At 36.0% G+C, this 20,751-nt stretch overlaps 3 protein-coding genes across 3 annotated transcripts; all 3 read left to right on the top strand.

The window, feature by feature from the left end:
• The first annotated feature begins 3,146 nt into the window (after positions 1-3,146).
• LOC142166073 (uncharacterized) lies at positions 3,147-3,653 on the top strand. Its single transcript, XM_075224489.1, has one exon. It carries the CDS (start codon positions 3,147-3,149, stop codon positions 3,651-3,653), a length of 507 nt encoding a protein of 168 aa, XP_075080590.1.
• An 8,346-nt stretch (positions 3,654-11,999) lies between these two features.
• Positions 12,000-14,006, top strand: LOC107815309 (transcription factor MYB14). Its single transcript, XM_016640869.2, has 3 exons — positions 12,000-12,226; positions 12,599-12,728; positions 13,443-14,006. The coding sequence occupies exons 1-3, from the start codon at positions 12,094-12,096 to the stop codon at positions 13,888-13,890; spliced, it is 711 nt and encodes a 236-aa protein (XP_016496355.1). The 5' UTR covers positions 12,000-12,093; the 3' UTR covers positions 13,891-14,006.
• A 3,982-nt stretch (positions 14,007-17,988) lies between these two features.
• Positions 17,989-18,309, top strand: LOC142166072 (uncharacterized). Its single transcript, XM_075224488.1, has one exon. It carries the CDS (start codon positions 17,989-17,991, stop codon positions 18,307-18,309), a length of 321 nt encoding a protein of 106 aa, XP_075080589.1.
• Positions 18,310-20,751: the final 2,442 nt, after the last annotated feature.

Here is a 20,751-nt window from a genome sequence, read left to right as displayed (position 1 = left end):
TACAACCTGATCCATATATAATATTTACAATTATAATGAGAGTCCCGACAAGAGATCAATAAGGTCTACACTTTCCCGGCAAGGGATTCGACAGCATAAGAAATCACGTCCTGGCAAGGGAGAAACATCTATAACCAAACTCGTTACCACACCTAACTACCTCAGCTATAACCAACCTCATTCTGATACCTAACTACCTCATCTATACCCATAATCCCTACCCAACACAAATAATCATCAACCTAAGCATTCGTAATATCAATTAAGAACACAATGCAAGGGAACCATAATTCAACAATAGCCCGGCAAGGGGGCAACATAATGATCTCTTCTCTTTCTAACTCTTACTTCACAATTCACGTCACAACTCGAGCTAATGCTCTAGAGTTTTAGTTATCACTTATACTTTCACAACTCATTTAACAACTCGAGCCAATGCTCTAAAGGTTCAATTGTCACTTATACTTTCACAATTTCACTATACAACTTGAGCCAACGCTCCTCAATGTTCATAGGTCACAATTCTTTCCACAAACTTTATACAACAATTAGAAATCTTTACCAAGGCATGAATAATACAACGAAATCATGAAAATCACAATATAAGACTCATGGTCATGCTTGACACCAACGTATAGATACTCGTCACCATGCTTATACATCGTATTCAACAAGAAGCAAATAGCAAATAGGACACAACTCCTAATCCCTCAAGCTAAGGTTAGACCAAACACTTACCTCGATGCCACGAACACAACTCAAGGTTTAATTATAGCTTTACTCCTTGATTCCACCGCCAATTCGCTCATATCTAGTCACAAATTACTTAATTACATCAATAAATACTAAATGAATCAATTCTAATGCATGAAATAGGTTTTATAAAGATTTCCCCAAAAGTCAAAAATCGACCCCAGACCCGCTTGGTCCAAACCCGAAATTTGGACCAAAACTCGATTACCCATTTACCCCCGAGCCCGGATATATAATTGGTTTTGGAATCCGACCTCAATTTGAGGTCTCAATCCCCAAATTTCAATATTATTAGGTTTTACCCAAAATTCCCAACTCCACCATTATAACCCTAGATTCTAGGATGAAATCTTGTTAAAAGAAGTTAAGGAGTGAAAGAAATAAGTTAAAAATCACTTACTACTGTTTTGGGAGAAGAAGGAGCGTTTGGAAAATCGCCTCTTATGTTTTAGGGTTTGAAAAGTGAAAAATAACTGAAAGGTCCATTTAAATATACTCCTCTCAGACCCTCTCCGCGGACCGCATAAAAAAGACTACGATCGCGGAGCTCCACCGCGGACCACAAGAAATCGAGCGCAGCCGCGAAGGCTTGGCCTTGATCACCGCGGACCGCACAAATCCCACCGCGGCCGCGAAGCTTCCACCGCGGACCGCGAGACCTGGCTTTAGAGACCTGCAACTTCTCTGAATCTGCAACTTTTTTCCTAAGTGTAAAAACATCCCGAAAGTCACCCGAGCCCCCAGGGCTCCAAACCAAATGTCATACTAACTCAAAAACATTATATGGACCTACTCATGCGATCACATCATCAAAATAACATGAAAAATCATGAATTAAACCTTAAAACTCAACATTTTCATCAAGAACTCTCAAAGTTTCTTCAACCGGAAGTCTAGCTCACGTCAAATAAACTCCGATTTTTGCCAAATTTCATAGTTATCTTTCAAATACTATAACAAGTTTGTACCGAGCTCCGAAACCAAAATACGGGCCCGATAACAATGGTTTCAAACATTAATTCTTTTCTTTATTCCTTAGATAATTCAGTAAAATAATTTCTTTCAAAAATTGATTTCTAAGGCTTGGGACCTCAGAATTGATTTTCGGGCATGCACCCAAGTCCCATATTTTACTGCGGACCTCTCGGGGTCATCGAAACACGGATCCGGGTCTATTTGCTAAGAATGTTGACCAAAGTCAACCATAATCACAGTTTTAACTCTAAAATTTCTATTTCTTATATTTTCACATAGAAGGCTTTCCGAATATAGGTCCGGACCATGCACTTAAATCAAGGTGGGGTAAAAAGGGAGGTTTTTAGGCCTTGGAATACTGAATGCACTTGCAACACAAGTGATGACCGTTTGGTTCATCACAACAAATGACAAACGATTTGAAGAGTTAGAAACTAGACTCAAAGACCTTTCATTTGATAAGTTGTCCATCACATAACTCCTTATACATATGTAGATATGCTCGTCCAAAGTTAGGTCTTATGCGTGCTCATTTGGAACTTTAGTCTACCATGTAATTTCCATCTTAATTTGCCTCAAGGGATCTTCTTATGACCTATATCACTTCAAATACACCTCGTACACTTATTATCATATCCAATTAATATTCATCATATTAATAGTCCTCCTCTGCATACAAAATAATGTAATTAGCACACGTGAACTTTCTTAATAGCGCTTAAGTACTTTAAATTTTTTCGGGGTGCTACACTACTACAACCTCAAGGACCAGATCGAAAGATTGAAGATATCTAAAGTCCTTAGGTTTGTTGAGCCTTTGTTATTTTTTTCTCCATTTGTAATTCTTGCTTAGCTTAGTTAGAAGCACTGTGTAGGAAACCTTTGTAAATCATAAACTTGTGTGTTTGTGTCTTGGCTAGAGTTAGTCGAGTTGTAAAACCTTTGTGATAGAGTTACTACAAAGTGGCTTGTAAAAGAGTTGTTACAAGTTAGTGAGGGATTAGGGGGTTAATTTCTAGGTTACAATAGGTCGTAATCTGAAGATTGCTCAGTAGTGAAGTTAAAATCCTACAAGGGCAGGTCGTGGTTTTTAATCAGTAAGCTGAGAGTTTACCATGAAAAACTCCATTGTGTTCTTTATTTACTGCCAATTTATGGTGGGAACAGATAGACAACCTGGTTCCATATACTGTTTGGTTTTATAGTTTGTTGCTTACAGTGGGAACTGATAGACAACCTGATTCTCTATATAGTTTGGTAGACCCTTAAATTCTATCAATTGGTATCAAAGCAGGTTCTTTCTAAAAGGTTAATACCTAGAAAGGATCCTCATCATGGCTGCTCCACCAAACTTTGAGGAAGGACAATCAACCTATAGACTCCCAAGATTCAATGGTCAGTACTGGAGGAAAACAAGAATGCATGACTTCATTATGACTGAAGACTCCGAGCTTTGGGACGTGATTTGTGATGGTCCCTTTGTTCCTATGAAGGCTGTTGGAGAGGGAACAAAGACTGTTTCAAAGACAAGAAAAGAATACAATGGTGCTGACCGAAAAGTTGTTGAGAAGAACTTAAAGGCGAAGAAGATTGTTGTGTGTGGCATTGGACCAGACGAGTATAATCGTATCTCGACATGTGAATATGCCAAGGAAATCTGGGAAGCTCTTCAAACGGCTCACGAAAGGACTACTCAAGTAAATCAATACAAAATAGATATGCTTACAACTGAGTATGAACTATTTAAAATGAAAGAGGATGAGTCCATTCAAGAGATGCATACCCGCTTCACCTCCATAATCAATGAGCTTCATTCACTTGGTGAAATAATTTCAACTAACAAGCTAGTCCGGAAGATACTCAGTGTTCTACCAGGTTCCTGGGAGAGCAAGGTTAATATTATCATTGAAGCCAAAGACCTGTAGAAGCTAACTATTTACGAGCTTATTGGAAATCTCAAAACTCATAAGATGAAAAGAAAGAAGGATTTCGAAAGAAGAGAGCCCAGTAAGGAGAAGAACCTGGTTCTCAAGGCTACCAACAAGGATTCAAGTAGTGATGAATCCGACATGGAGTATCTCACTCAACGATTTCAAAAGATGATTCGACAAAAATGGTGGAATTCCAAAGAAAGGAAGTTCCAATAGGAATTTCAAAGGAAATGATTGTTGTCATAAGTGTAGAAAGCCTGGACACTTTATTAAAGACTGTCCTCTTTATATGTAGGATAATTACAAAACCAAAACTGAAAAGGCGGCTAAGAGGAACCTGGTCCCTGATAGAAAGTTCAAAAGACAACATGGTGAAGCAAGCCCTGGCTGATTGGGGAAATTCCTCCGGTGAATCTGAAGGTGAAGATGACCAAAGAGATACATCTATAATGGTTGCTGACAATGGATCTTCAAAATATGAGTAAATCTTTGTACTCATAGCCAAATCTGATGATGATGAGGACAAGGAGGAAGATGAGGTAAGTTTTCTTGATGTTCAAAGAAATTTGAAAACTTACTCTAAGAAAAAATTGATGTCCTTAGCAAATTTATTGATTGATGCCTATCATAGCCTCATTAATGAGAAAAATGCTTTAATAGAATAAATTGGTGACATAGAACAAGAGAGGGATAATATGGTAGCTTCCATTGTAGATTTGAAGAAACAAGTGGAAGAAGTAACTAGAGAAAATAACTTGTTGAAAAGCCAAACAAAAAAATGGATGGACAACACTAAGGGTAAAGAAGTGGCTAGTGAGGCTCAACTTGAGTTTGAGAGTGAGCTTAAGAAAGTTAAAAACAATTATTGTTGTTGAGCTTGAAAAGAATATACAACTTCACGAGTATTTGAAAAAGGGTTAAAAATGATCTTGATAAGTCACTTAATTGTACCTGGTCCTGTGATGTAATAATGTCTATGTATAAGAGTAATGGTGGAAACAAGCAAGGAATCGGGTTCCAAAAGGCTAAAACCTCATATAATCCCCATAGCAAGTATGTAATTGTGGCTGAAATTGGTTGTATACTTACTGTGGTCAAACGGGTCATTATAAGAACTCTTGTAAAACTAAAATTTAGTCTTTGCAAAAAAACAAAGGTTTTGTTGAAAAGAGGCCTACTAATGAGGAACATGGTTCCCTAAAAAGAAAACATGTGATGCCTGCATGGGGAAAAAGAAGTTTGATCCTCTCGTTCTATCATTATAAGGGACCCAAGCTAACTTGGGTTCCTAAGTCTAATCATTGATTTAGTGTGCAGGCTGGAGTGAGAGGTAGCAGTCAAAAAATGGTACATGGATAATGGCTGCTCTAAGCATAAAATTAGAAGAATAAATGATTTCCTCTCACTCTAGGCCTTCCAAAGTGGGAGTGTGTCCTTTGGAAATGACAAGAAGGCTATATTCTTGGTGTTGGCAAAATTGACAAAACACTCTCCCATACAATTAAAAATATGTACTATCTGAATGACCTGAAATATAGCTTGTTGAGTATGTCTCAAATCTGTGATAAGGAAAAATGAAGTGAAATTCTTGTCCAAATCTTGCACTTTCACCAATCTTAAAACTGGTGAAATGGTATTCATAGCTAAGAGATTCAAGAACATCTATGTTGCAGACCGTGGTTCACTGAATGGTGGTGATATAACATGCTCAAGTGTAATTGATGATGATGTAAAGCTATGGCACAAACGACTAGGTCATGCGAGTTTTTATTTGCTGAACAAGTCAGTTATGGAGGACCTGGTTCATGGGCGAAAAATTCAACACTGCTTGCTACTTGATTAACAAATGCATGATAAGGTCCCTTCTCGAGAAGTCTCTCTATGAACTGCTCAATGAGAGAAAACCAACACTGACTTACGGGAGCCTTTGGATGCAAAATATTTTGTTCTTAACAATGGTGGCAAATAGTCACATAACAAAGAAGATGAAGATGGAGAATTTACAAATGCTCCTGGTGAAGCAATAGATATTGCAAATGGAAAGATCGATTTGATGAGTCAAGTCAAGCAAAGCGATTAAGGAGATGCAACAAAATCTCCAAAAGGCATAGAGGAAACCTGGTCCCTCTATCACCTCGACTGAAGCTGAATATAGGGTTGTTGATGTTGCATTAGGTACTCCTGATGCAGAACAAAAGAGTGGAAGTCATAATTCTGTTGATGTCAATGATGATTCACATATGGAGGAACCTGGTCCTTCAAATTCTGAAGTTCAAGTATCCAACTAGAAGCAAAAGAGTTCACATCCCTTCAAAATGTAATCACACCCTTAGACTCTAGTATTCAACCTAGTTCTAAGGCAGGGAACATGTTTTCCCTCTCAGCGTTCTTGTCTCAAATCGAGCCTAAGAACATCAAAGAAGCATTGAAAAATGCTAACTAGATAACTGTTATGCAAGAAAAACTCAATCAGTTGCGAGGAACCAAGTGTGGCACCTGGTCCCTAGGCCTTCAGACAGAATAGTGATTGGAACCTGGCCCAAAGGACTCTCACTTGAAGGCTGCCAAGGGAATTTTGAGGTATCCTAAGGGAACGCAGGACCGGGTCCTCGTATATTTTTAAGGAGATACTTTTGACTTGGTTGGATATGCTGATGTTGATTATGTTGAATATCTGGTGGATAGAAAGAGCACATCTATAACGACACATTTTCTAGGGGTCATGCTTGATCTCATAGGGTACAAAGAAACAAAATGTGTGATACTATTGAAACTGAATACGTGGTTGCTGCTTCTTGTTATGCTCAACTAGTACAAATCAAGAAATATCTTGAAGACTTTGGTGTATTTACAGCTTGAACGCGTTACAACACAAGAGGACAAAGCACATTGATGTGCGACATCACTTTTTGAGGGATAATGTTGAAAAGGTTCTGATTTGTATGAAGTTCTAGAAGGCGGAGGACCAGATAACAAGCATCTTCACTAAGGCGCTGAGCAGGAAACACTTTGAAAGAAATCGTCTGGAGTTGGGGTTGATCAAGCTTAACTAAGGACCTGGTCCCTCAATAATTGACTATGTTAAGAAGGAAAGGCACAATGCTAAAAAGTATTTTTTGGCGACATCTAACTCAAATCTGTACTGTTACTAGTATATATACATGGCAGTTTCAGGACAAAACAAGTAAGAGTGACATTGCACTTCTAGGAGTTTTTTCTCAAATTTTCAAAAATCGTCAAGGAACCTAGTTCCTGTGACTCAGGTTAGTAGTCTCTTCAATACTTTATGCCTTTTTAAACTACTGAAATGTAATGTTATTAATTTATTCCCATCTCTCTCCAAATTTTTGAAGTCCAAAATGTTAAACCTTTTCTGAACTGACCTATTGCCCCGAAAAATCATTTCCTTCTCTCACACCCAACCAAAACTGATTCTTTTTTTCAAAACTAAAGCAACCTTATCTAAAAAAGAATCATTCTCTCCAAATATGCAAGAAGTGAACCCAACTTTGTCACCTTCCAAAATCTTAACTCCATCTAAATCGAAATCCAAGAAGCCTTTGGTAGATTTTGATGAGTCTTTAACTGAAAAAGAATGAGGTAGATCTAATATTCTAGAGAGTGAGGCTGAAATTGTTGCTGAGTTTGTAGAAGCCTTGAAGGATGGATGAATCAGTGAATGTGCTGGAAAAAGGGGAACTGAATGATAGACCTGGTCCCTCAAATCCTTCTTAGGATGTTAATTCTGATGATGATCTTTTTCTCTTGGGTTCTATGCTTAAATGAACCTCCAATTCAGTAAAAATGATTGATGAAAAATAGGCTGATTAATGGTAAAGTGGTGTGATCTGCTGATGTGGTGATTGTGGAAGAGATTATGAAGTGGAAAAATCTTCACTTATGAGAAAGAATTTAAAAAAAAATGAAGAAAAGAAAGTTGGCTAAGAAATATGCAGCAAATGATAAGGGTGAATAGATTGAGAAGAAGAAGTGGGAGCAAGGCCGCTCAAGGAAAGAAAGGGTAGTGTGAGTGAGGAACCTAGTTCCTTACAAAAGCAAAAGGTTGAGTTATCGGGTTTGGAGAGGTAGAAGACTCTGAAGTCTCAAAAAGTGGGGTTAGGCAGAGTGTTGACTCTGATATTACTGAAAAATGGAGGAACTCCTTAACATTGTTGAGTTCTAAAAATAGAATCACCTCTTTGTTCCTCTAAGTCCCAACATTTATGAAGAAGAAGTAAAAACTTCTATGTTGTATGTGATACTCTGATGCTATGTATGCATGAGAGTGATTTTGTTCTTGATAAGAAGAAGCTTGGGGAGATTCTTGGTGATCTGATTGATGGTTGCTCAGATAGGTAAAGAACCAGGTCCCCATGGACCCTTGCAGAATAGAATGCAAAGTTGATTGGTGAGAATGAAAGATTGAGGAAACAGGTAGAGGAACTGAGAAAGCAGATGATCATTGATCAAAGGAGAGTGAATGAACAAATGGACAAGTTCATCAAGGCCTTAACCCCTTTACTTTTCTTCCTGCCCGGTGATCCTTGTCTTTCACTCCTTCCAAATTCCTATCTTCTTTTGATCCCTATATTTGATGACATTGGTACTTAGTTGTTTAAATTATCATATTATGTATTGTTGAAACTACTATGCTTTTATTATAACTATTCTACTACGGAAAATTACTCTATTTTGTGCAATGACATTCACTTGTTATTCTTGTTATTGTTTATATTGTGCTGCCCATGTGGCATGAGTTAATGTTGCTGAACTTCTTTTTATTTGTGCTTCTTCTGTTATTATTTTCAATGATGCCAAAAAGGGGAAGTTATATAAGTGTCAACAGGGGGAGGAATATAATCGAATTGATATGTTGTGTTGTGCATGAAAGATAGCTCTGCTTCGCAGGGGGAATATTGCTAATAACTTGTTGATTATAGGCCTAATCCGCAGGGGAACATGTGAGGAATCTGATTCTCAAGAGGAACATCAATTTTGGGGTTGTCATCATCAAAAAAGGGGAAATTTCTCTAAGTTTCGATGTTTCATGTTTTGATAATTTTCCAAACAGTCTTGAGGAACCAGTTGTAATCAGTTCCTTAGGTTTGGTTCTCAATGAAAATATGGCTGATTTGTAGGGGGAATAATGTGGAGATCTGGTTCTTAGGGGGTATATCAATTCTAAGTTTGTCATCATCAAAAAGGGGGAAACTGATGAGTTATGCGTCTTTTGTTTTGATGATTTGACAAACTTCACAAGAGAACCAGATAAGGAACCTGATATAATTAGTTCTTTTGCGTTCAGAGTAACTAGTCAAATGTCTGGTTCTCAATGAAATCAGATAAGGGAACAGTAGAGGAAACATATATGGATCAGTTCCCCTCGTCGATGTACAGTCAACTCTACAGTTGTAAAAGCTGCTGCACTATACCGCCTGGCAGCAACACATCAGCACAGCTGTAGCTTGCTAAAGCCAAACTAAAGGACACTTTATTGCATCATCCTTGATGACATCACACAGATGTATTATCAACATGAGGCAAGGGATTTCATCTCTCCAAGACTTAAAAATCAAAAGATAATACTCTCTCAAGTGCTAGCCACCACATCTCTCAAGAACAAAGCTACTGCAACCTCAAGGACCAGATCCAAAGATTGAAGATATCTTAAGTCCTTAGGTTTGTTGAGTCTTTGTTATTTTGTTCTTCATTTATAATTCCTACTTGGCTTAGTTAGAAGCACTGTGTAGGAAACCTTTGTGTTTGTGTCTTGGCTAGAGTTAGTCGAGTTGTAAAACCTTTGTGATAGAGTTATTACAAAGTGGCTTGTAATAGAGTTGTTACAAGTTAGTGAGGGATTAAGGGGTTAATTTCTAGGTTACAATAAGTTGTAATCTGAAGATTGCTCAGTAGTGAAGTTGAAATCCTACAAGGGTAGGTCGTGGTTTTTAATCTCGTGAGTTGGAAGTTTTCCATGTAAAACTCCATTATGTTCTTTCTTTACTGCCGATTTACTGTGGGAACAGATAAAGAACCTGGTTCCTTATACTGTTTGGTTTTACAGTCTGTTGCTTACAATGAGAACTGATAGAGAATCTGTTTCTCTATATAGTTTGGTAGACCCTTAAATTCTATCGGACCTAAACCTCATTTCATTTTTTCCCTCCTCTTGAGGTCCTCACATAAACTACTTATGTCAGGATTCTACTACAGTCAAATCTCTTTATAAGAATCTTATTTGTTCTGTATATTTTTTGGTTGTATTTGCGAAGCGCTGTTATAGAGAACATATATTATAACATAACATGAAAATTAATTCTAAAAAAATTTGGTCATTATAGTAAGTGTTATTATAGAGAAGTCGGACTGTATTTTAATTTTCTTTTATAATGATAGTGTAGAGGTTAGTTTTTATGCATCACGACTATTTTATTTAGTATCATCTGTTACCTCGTATCAAAGACAGTTCCAATAGATTACTTTTCCTTTTCTACGCACCATACAAAAGAAAGTAAGTGCGATCCTATAAGTTTTCTGTCTCGTTCGACATATTATCTATTATTGAGAACAAATTTTCAAATGTCCCTTCTTTCTCCAATAAGCAAATTTTTGTTAATGACAACATTAAAATTACGCAATTCGACTGAAATTCTTTTTATACCCCCATATGCTAAAACTAAAACTTAAAAGGATCAATATCACACGTTAAAAGCTAGATATTTTTCGAAAAAGTTACTCATTAAATTAACAAATAACTGGGTATGTTTTGCCGCCTTCACTCACCCTAGCTAGTTACTCATTAAATTAAGAACCTAACCCTACAAACCATTGACTAAATTAATTACATTTTCTTGTTAAGTGATTAGTGAAAATTGATATAGAAAATTTAAGAAACTAAAATCCATTAGTAGTTACTGACTTGATAGTACTGATTAACAAGGTCCATTTTTTTTTTGGGTGCACGTTTATTCTGTTTATACCGAATCAATGTATAAACTTAGTAATTAAAAATTAAAGCAAGAAGACATATCACGTAACATGGTTAAGCGACAAATATGTATTAAAAAGATACTTGTCACACATTTATTAATTTGGAGTTAACACTAAAAAGAAATAAATTTCACCCCTTGAATCATCATAGAGTATATTTGTCACTGCTTCATCAAAAAAGTTTATATAAATAATATTTCTAAAAATAATATGATCTATACGTATAATTATAGACTGAAATCGCTTGAAAATAATATATCGTAAAGATCAGTTTGGGACATGAATTTAAGCCTTAGAGCCACATATACAGACAGGGACTTAGAGCCCGTTTAGATTGGCTTAAAAGTGGTTTTTCAGTTTTAAGCCAAAAAGTAATAAGTTGGGATTGCCCAGCTTATTGCTTTTAACTTATTTTAAATAGTTTTTAACTTATTTTAAGTATTTTTTAACTTTATCAAATACTGGAAAAGCAAAAATGATCTTGAAAGCTGATTTGACCAGCTTAAAAACCAATCCAAATACCCTCTTAAGCCGATATACAAACCGAGCTATGGCATAAGTTGACCCTGCTTGCATAAGAGCCAGAGGCGGACCTATGCTATACTGAGAGGAGTCACTGACACACGTGAAATTCAGTAAAAATTTCATGTATACATATATATGTTTTTAGAAAAGAGTGATATATTAGTAGTCTATACCCTATATACAAAGCAGATTTTAATTAAACCAAAAGTGCATCCTCAACTTTCAAATGCTGGGTTCGTATCAGAGCCTGCCCGTGTACGCCACTAGCTGTGAATTAGAGGGTGCTCGAAAAAACAAGTAATAGCTTTTTAGATTTCATGTGATCATATAAAATCTAGCAAAACTCTAATTAAAACATAAAGGCAAGAAAGAAAGAACACTTGAGTGATGGCATCCATATTGGATACTTTAAACAGGCGGCAGAGTGAGAAAATTCGTGACCTGTGGGCCGAAGGCGCACGTAAATTTTGACCCTTAAACAAAATAACAGTGAAAAAAAGGTGTACAAAAAAGTTAAGCGACCTTTTGCATCCCAAAGAAGCAACCAAGAAATTGTCCATATATCATGTGAGAAAATGTATTTAGCTCTTTACATAAAATTACTATACTATACTATCATTTCTCACGATGTAATAATTAGTTTGAGAGAAAAATCCAAATCTCTTAGTGATAAACGGTCCCAAAATAAATATAAGAAGAATTGCTTGACACATAGAGAGACACCACTTACGCTGTTGAAAGTTTAAAAGAAATAATTAAATTATTGAATTAATTGGATCATCTTTTCCACGTTTTTATGTTTTTATATGTACTAATGGTTGGCTTTTTGTCACTCCCTTTTCATTTAGCCTTATTCTCCTCAACATCACATTTGTATTATTATCTAGAGAGAGAGAGAAGGTGAAGGAAATAAGCCAAAATGGTAAGGGCTCCTTGCTGCGAGAGGATGGGATTAAAGAAAGGTCCATGGACTGCAGAAGAAGATCAAATTTTGATATCTTTCATTCAAAGATATGGACATGAAAATTGGAGGGCACTTCCTAGACAAGCTGGTGAGTTTGAACGAAATTAAGTTCATTTCCAACTTATTTACTTCTTGTGTTTCTTTTTTCTTTTGATTTATATTATTGATTTTCTTCTCGAAGGGGAGCCTTGGCATAACTGGTAGAGTTGTTGCCATGTGATTAGGAGGTCACGAGTTCGTCCCATGGAAACAGCCTCTTGCATAAATGCAGGCTAGGGCTGTGTACAATAAACCACGGTCCTTCCGTAAGCCCGCGCATAGCGAGAGCTTAGTGCACCAGGCTTCCATTTTTTTTCCTTCTTCTTCTCATATAGTTACATAGTTCAAAGAAGTAGTTATTTCTTGTTAGTTTTGATCTATAACTCTCTCTTTTTGTTTTTTGGTTTAAACTTTTGTTTAGGTTTATTAAGGTGTGGAAAAAGTTGCAGACTAAGGTGGATAAACTACTTAAGGCCAGACATTAAAAGAGGAAACTTTAGCGAGGAAGAAGAAGAAACCATCACTAAGCTACATCAAGTTCTTGGAAACAGGTACAAGATATGCTCACATTCAACAGCACACTTCTTTTGAACACTTTTACTTGGATCTTATTTCTTTATGTAAGTTTATTTGTAATTTCTTGGTCATGTGCATGAAACTAGATATACATAAGGGTACATAGCTACGGGGAACTGAATCTGCCTAGGAATTTTTACGTCCAACATTGATCGATATATCTTATTTTCAGGTTACTAGTTCCATTTTTTATGAACACATTATCAATTATTTTACTTTAAATGATCTGATAGTGTATAAAAATCCTAGAGTTAGCACAAGTGCTAATTATTTCATGTTATATATGTATGTTTTAACATGGATACGTCTAAACAAATGAAGGATTCGTATGACATAGGACACAACCTCTACCCATCAAAAAAGGAAGGAAAAAAAAAAAACATAGAGGTGTGGCATATTAATTTTGTTGCAGTAATTCTATTTATTTTATTGTTCTCGCGTTTGGTCTTATTCCTACTACCTGATGTTGCATTTGCATTGGTTTTGTTGTTACTGTTTTCTTCCATGAATTTTTCACTATTACATTTCCTCTCTTACTGCTTTGATTATGCGTGCCACGAGCCGAGGGTCTTTAAGAAACAGCCTAAGGCTGCGTAGACCCTAGCTATCCTCCGCAGACTATACTTGTGAAAATATATTGGGTATGTTATTATTGTTATACTAATTCTATTTGTTTCTTTTTTCTTCAGATGGTCTGCAATTGCATCAAGGCTGCCGGGACGAACAGATAATGAAATAAAGAATTTTTGGCACACTCATTTGAAGAAAAGAACAGAACACAATAATTATTTAGCATCTACTACAACTACAAAGAGAAGCTTTCATGATATGATGATACCTAAAAGGACAACAAATGTTTCACAAAAAATCAATCATCATATAATTGCTTCAAATTATCAAGCTTCCCAAAATATTGTTACCTATCATCCAACTTGTGATGTTGAAGATCTTCAAGAGAATAACTCATCGAGTTATTCTGAGAGTACTCAATCAAACAAGGAGGAAAGCATGCAATCCATTAATGGTGAAAATATAGGTACTGAATCTGCAAATGAACATGGGGACACTAGTTTCAGCAATGATATGGTTTTTTGGTATAATATCTTCATTAGTGCAGGAACCATATCTGAGAGTTAGAGGTGATCGAATCCAGGTTCTAGAGTCAATAAGTTCAGAATAAGTGAGATCTTATTATATGTATACGCTTTAAATTTTTTCCTATATGTATACAAAGTTCGAGACAAGAAACGTAACATCAATGACCACGGAAATCGCTCTAGATCCGCCTCTAACTTATGAGAGTTGAATTTCCACGACATGATGTGTGTTTACAGTTATCATCTATAATACTTGTGCTTATTGGAATTTTTTGAGTCCAATCATACAGTAAGAAGCCCCCTTATGAAGTTAACGAGTGAAATAAAACAGCATTCAAGGAGATTTACATATTAGGGCTTTCTTGATGATGTTACCTTGCTGCTGAATCGTGCTTTTTCAATAAATTGGAATAGATCTTGTCAATTTTTCTACTTGCTAGAAATTAATTGGTACTCTAGCAATGTCTTAAGTAAAGTTGAATTTTATGAGTTTTTCATTAAACTGAAAGTATTCATACTTGTGATGAGAATGGGTCACTGCTTTCGTGCAATATAAAATACTTTCTTTGTTGTGTATTGAGGTTTTGATGATTAACAAAGTGTGTTCCGAAGAAATGCTCTAATAACCAGATCCTCAACGTAGATGTTTAACTGCTCTAAAAACCAACTCCTCAAGGTTGATGATTGCATGTTCTTGCAAGAAAGTATCTTTATCTCAAGTTACCCAAATCCGAGTTTGTTGGAAGAGGACGGCTAAACATGATAAGGATTGTTGCCCAAGAAGACACGCTTGCATAAGCCAGAGGCAAGAGTCCCAAGATTTGCGGAGTCCTTGGAGCAGTAGGAGTCTTATCAAAGGAGAAGCTGATTACGCATAGGGCTCCTAAAAGATCTCGGAGTCCAGAGAATTTAAATAATATCTTTTGGACTGCTGAGATCATCCTTTTACATATCAACCGAAGAACCACATTTTCCATACTCAAGTTGAGTACTAGTGTTGTGTTCTTCTTGAGTCACTCTAGTAAATGTGTTTTAGGAAACATAGTTGTAATCAAAGTGTCATATACAATCAGGGGAGTTGGAGTGAGTGTTTGATTTTGCAAGTTACAGTAACTTGTAAATTAAATAGTTGAAGTAGGAGAACTGGAGAGTATTGAGTTACAGATTTGTAATCGATACATTTGCACTACAAGAAAAAGGCAAATTTTTGACCGTCAAATCGGTCGAAAATAGAGCTTTTCCGATGAGTCAAAAAATATATGGTCGCAAATAATTTGCAACCGAACCGGTTGGAATTTCCGACGGATTTGGTCGCAAATTAAAAAATAAGGACGCACTTGAATATAAGGGATTTGCGACTGAATTGGTCGGTAAATTTTCGATCGATTCGATTGCAAATTTAAATAATAAAACAAATACATAATTTAAATTTCAGATCGAATCGGTCGTAAAATTTGAGAATAAATTAATTTTAAAAATTAGAAATTCATAGTTTTTTGTGGTAAGATTTGCAACTGATAGGTCACAAATCATCCCTAAATCTGAAAAAAAAATTAACAGAATTCTGCTGTACTTTTAACTATACTACCTACCAAATAAAATAACCAACCAAACACCTAATTTATCATCCACCATTTATAACAAACCAAACACCAATATAACAAGCGAATTATCAAAATAGTAATACACACTCATAATTTAAACATATCTCTATCTTAAGTCTAAAACATAACATCCACGTTCAAATAGCTGCTCCTATTGATCAGATTCAGTCTCCTCGTTATGCTCAGATTCCTCTATTGCTGGTTGATTGCCCTTCTTGCTTTTCTTTTTTAATAATTTCATGATTAAAGCTTGAGTTGTGTTCCATTCTTTACCGCAAGAAGCCATCTGAGTAATGAATATAAAATATTTACATAAAAAAATAATTTAACATAACAAATATAAACACAAAATATACATAATAAATATAATAATATAAACATAAAAAATCAAGATGTTATTAACAATATAAGGTAATTCTATTACATATTACAATAATTTAAGGAATAACATATAAATACTCAACAAGTCATAAAATACACAAATAGCTTAATCCTTATGACTTGTTTTGTTTTTATTTTCTTCATAATATAATTATTCATCGCTTCTTTCATTTTCATCATATAATTCTTCATTGCTTGTTTTATTTTCATTATATAACGTTCACACCTGACTTTAATTAATATACTATATTAATTAATATAGCATATTTGTCAAATTTACAAAATTTCTTTTAATGTAGCAATTATTAAGTTTTAAATTTAATATCAATCCATTAATAAATTAGGAAGCAACAATAAGCTTAACTTCTTAAACTTAAAACTAAGGCTTTAAACTATAAATACTTAATACAATTCCAAACTAATAAACTAAAAGTAAATATTATTCCAATAATAAACTAAGAAGCAACAATAAACTTAACTTCATAAATTTTAAACTGAAGCTTTAAACTATAATTAAGTACTACAATTCCAATCACAAACTAAGAATTTAAAGAATTAATCCCAAATCTCAACCAACTAATTCAGTCGGTTAAATTCTTCGACAACAATCTCAAACCTAGATTCAATCAAATTCTTCGACAACAATCTAAAACCTAGATTCAACTACTAAATTAATATGAAAAATATAACAAAAGCATAATAAGAATAACAATTAGTTGCACCAAACAAATAAAAAAGTGCACACTAATTTACTCTCTTCTTTTTTCGTAAATCATCTCAAACTTGCTCCACTATTGATTCGTTGTGGCTTTTTGAGTTTTGATAACAAAGAGAACTGTGAAAAAAAGAAAATTGCAAACACTAATTTCAGCAAACAATCTGTTTTTCTCTATGAGGCTTGGCAAAAAATAGAAATAAAGAAGAAAAAAATTAAGGTAGGGGGAAAAACTAACCGCAAGAGGGGGGAGAGAGAGAGGTGTCGCCGGAGAAAAAGGGCTGTCGTCGGAGCACCGTGCTACCTGGGGGAAGGGGTTTCCAGCGAGGAGAGAAATAAAAGAGAGAAGGAAGAAAGAGATAAAGAAAAAGAAAGGGGTAAAGTCAAGATAAGAAAGGATAAAGGATGGTGTTTTGCTTCTCTAGAGAAGATGAGAGGCTAAAAATGAAAGTGTTCGCAACAGGGGGGTTTTAAAAATTATTTCCGACTGAATCGGTCGGAAATTTGAAAAAATAAAAAAAATTCGATTGATTTGGTCGCAAATGAGGTCAATGAAGTCAGACTTAGTTTTAATAAATTTTTGCGACCGAATCGGTTTCAACTTTAAATTTTTTTTAATTATTTTTATTTTTTCGATCGAATCGGTCGCAAATGAGGCCAACAAAGTACGAGTGCGTTTTACTAATTTTTGCGACTAAATCGGTTGTATTTTTTTTGTTTTTTTATTTTATTTTTAATTTTTCCGACCTAATCGGTCGCAAATACCTTCGTGGTATTTTCCACCAAATCGTGTGACGGATATAGACGGAATATCTGCCATAAACATTAATAAAAATTGGAAAATATATTTTTAGGCCATTTTCGACCGATTCCGTCGGAAATTTCCAACTACTTTTTCTGGCCGGAATATTTCGGTTGGAACTAGGCCTTTTTAAGTAGTGTTGGATCATTGTTCTAGTGAAGTTGTAGGTAAAATCCTACGTGGTAGGTCGTTATTTTTGCACCTTTTGAGTCGGGTGATTTTCACGTAAATATCTCTTCTATATTTAATTCTCTGCACTTTATTATTTCAGTTGTTTAACGAAGAAGCATACATAAGAACCAAGTTCTTATACATATGTCTAAATAGTGATCCAAACTAACAATTATTATCGGAGGTAGTTCTCTTACACACACGGTTAACACCTAGAGAGATCTTTGAAGCAAAATAAATGCTCCGCTTGGAATTAACGAAGGACAGTCAACTACCAGACCATCCCCGTTTAATGAAAAATATTACATTTGGTGGAAAGAAAGAATGCAACATTTTCTGACGGCTTAGGATTATGAACTATGGATCATAGTGAACCAAGATCCACTAACTCATACTAAACAAAAAGGGTAAAATGAAACTGTTCCCAAAGACCCCTATGAATTTGTAGTAGCAAACTTCAGAATGATGGAGAAGAATGCAAAGGCTAAGGAAATCCTTATTTGCGGTCTTGGTCCTGATGAGTACAACAGGATATCAACTTGGTCTAATGCAAAGGAGATCTGGTATGCACTTCAAACTGCTCACGAAGGAACAAACCAAGTGAAAAGAGCAAGGATCGAATTGCTTATTAGGAACTATGAGCTCTTCTCCATGAAGGAGTCTGAGCCCATCCATGAGATGATGACTAGGTTTACTATAATAACAAATGAACTGAAATCACTTGGAAAGGTGTTTACTTCAGAAGAGGTTGTTAGCAAAGTTCTAAGGATTCTTCCAGCTCCATGAGAATCAAAAGTCACAGCTATTCAAGAAGCAAATGAGCTGGATAAGATCTCACTTGATGAGTTGGTTAGAAACTTAAAGACCCATGAGATGAGAAAGATAGAATTGCGCAAGGAAGAACCAAGAACGGATAAGGCGTTGGTTCTTAAGGCATATGAAGAAGATGAATGTGACAGTGATGATCTAGACCTAGCAATATTTGCTAAGTTCAAGAAGTTCATAAGGAATTCAAAAAATACATCTAAGAGAGAGAACAATGGTAAGCCTAAGCAAATCGAAATAACCACTTATGATGGGTGCTAAAAGTGTAACAAGATAGACCACATGGTCAAAGACTACCCAATGTCGGAAATTGAGTGGAAGAAAGAATGATCTAAAAAAGAGAAACGGAAAAAACTGAGAGAGAAGGGTCCAAACAAAGGGAAAATCATAGGCAAATGATTCACTAAAGTAATGAAACAGGATTTTCTAGCAATATATGAGTATAATAGAAGTGATAAAGAGGAAGAGAAAGAGGAAGAGGCCATAAGTCTCTATGCTATAATTGATGCACATCAGACTGTCACGACCCTAAACCCGGACCCGATCATGATGGCGCCGCTCATGAAGACAAGGCCAACCGACACTTTTCCATCTCAGTTTTAAGCAATTAAATAATAAGAATTAAGTCTAAAACATAATAAATAACCCAAAGGTAAGCAGTGAACATTACAGTTGCAGAATAAAATCCAACACAGCCCAATACCGGTTGTCACCAGTCATAAGCATCTATCAATATACTACAAGTCTGAAGTGTCTACAAAGCTATTACAGAATAACTGAAAGAGAAAGAAATGAGATAAAGGGTGGAGAAACACAGGACTGCGGACGCCAAGCAGCTACCTCATGAACTCCGAAATCTATCGGGAGCTCTCAACCCTCGCTAGCAGGATCAGCAATGCCTGAATCTACACACGGGGTGCAGGGAGTAAAGTGAGTACTACAACTCAGTGAGTAATCATAAATAGAGACTGAGAAATAAGAAATCACGTAAGGCACATTGCAGGCTATAAGGAAGCAGTGAAAGCCAGTAGAAACAATGAAGCAGTAAAGAGGTGTAAAGTCACTGAGTTCAGTTTAAACTTCATAAAAATGCCTTTTTAACAATTAAGCAAGTACATGATAAGCAAATAAGAAAGATAAACACATAAAGGATCTTCCCTCGTGCACAATGTCAACAAATCCTCCCCTCGGGCAAAACCTCAGAACAATACCAGCCCCTCGGGCTATATCTCACATCACAATGGGTAGCCGCGCTCACTGGGGGTGTGTAGACTCCTGGAGGGGCCCCTTACGGCCCAAACGCAATATCAAGCCATCTCGCGGCATTATCACTAGGCTCTCGGCCTCATATCAACAAGCCACCTCGTGGCGTACATATCTCAGGCCCTAGGCCTCATAATCATAATCAGTGTTTCCTCACAACATAGGCCCTCGGCCTTACTCAGTCAGAATCTCACAGCCACTCGGGCAACAGTAAAACATAGTGCTCAGCCCAAAATATCAGCCCAAAATATCATTTAAGTGTTAAAGCAGAGTAAACATGGCTGAGTTATGAAAAACAGTGGAATATAACATGATTGAGTTCAAGTATAAAGTCAAAACAGTGAGGAAATATCAATAAAAATCCCATAAGGGTTCAAATAGTTGGCACGAGGCCCAAATATGGCGTTCAACCCAAAACATGATGTTCACAAATAGATTTCAGTCAAATACGTGGTAAAATAGTCATTCAAGACGGACTAAGTCACAATCCCCAATAGTGCACGACGCCACACTCGTCATCAAGCGTCTACGTTACCTCAATATAGCACAACGATGTGCAATTTGGGGTTTCATACCTTGAGAACAATATTTACAATCATTACTTACCTCTACCCGGTCCAAATCTCTAGCTCGCGATGCCTTTGCCCCTCGAATCGACCTCCGAATTCTCCAAATCTAACTAAAATCAGTGCAAAACCATCAAAATATGCTAAGGGATTAAAGCCCACTCGAAAGAAATAAAATTACAACACAAATCCCGAAATTGGCCAAACCCGATACCCGGGCCCACGTCTCGGATTCTGATAAAAATTACATCAATGGACTCCTTATCACTCCCCGAGTTCATTCATACCAAAATCATCAAAATCCAACCACAAATGACCCCTCTAATCCCAAATTCTAGGTCTCTAATTACAAGCCCTAGTTCTTCAATTTTAGGCTTAATTTCCATGATTAATTAGGTAGATTTCACATAAGAATCGAGTATTGAGTCAATAAATCTTACCTCTAAGTGTTTCCCCTTGAATCCCTCTTCAAAAAGCTCCAAAATCGCTCAAAAATGGTGGAAATAAACCCCAAAATCGCGGACAAGACGACTATTTAAACATTCTGCCCAGGCCTCAATTCCTTCTTCGCGAA

Source organism: Nicotiana tabacum, chromosome 11 (genome assembly GCF_000715075.1).
Source record: "Nicotiana tabacum cultivar K326 chromosome 11, ASM71507v2, whole genome shotgun sequence".
Lineage (NCBI taxonomy): Eukaryota > Viridiplantae > Streptophyta > Magnoliopsida > Solanales > Solanaceae > Nicotiana > Nicotiana tabacum.
Note: the sequence above shows the minus strand (reverse complement) of the source record. Positions and strands in the feature narration are given on the sequence as shown.

Coding starts and splice junctions, on each gene's coding strand:
- LOC142166072 (XM_075224488.1), top strand. CDS start 17,989: ATGGAGAAGAATGCAAAGGCTAAGGAAATCCTTATTTGCGGTCTTGGT.
- LOC142166073 (XM_075224489.1), top strand. CDS start 3,147: ATGCATGACTTCATTATGACTGAAGACTCCGAGCTTTGGGACGTGATT.
- LOC107815309 (XM_016640869.2), top strand. CDS start 12,094: ATGGTAAGGGCTCCTTGCTGCGAGAGGATGGGATTAAAGAAAGGTCCA. Junction 12,227..12,598: donor GGCACTTCCTAGACAAGCTG/GTGAGTTTGAAC, acceptor ACTTTTGTTTAG/GTTTATTAAGGTGTGGAAAA. Junction 12,729..13,442: donor CATCAAGTTCTTGGAAACAG/GTACAAGATATG, acceptor TTTTTTCTTCAG/ATGGTCTGCAATTGCATCAA.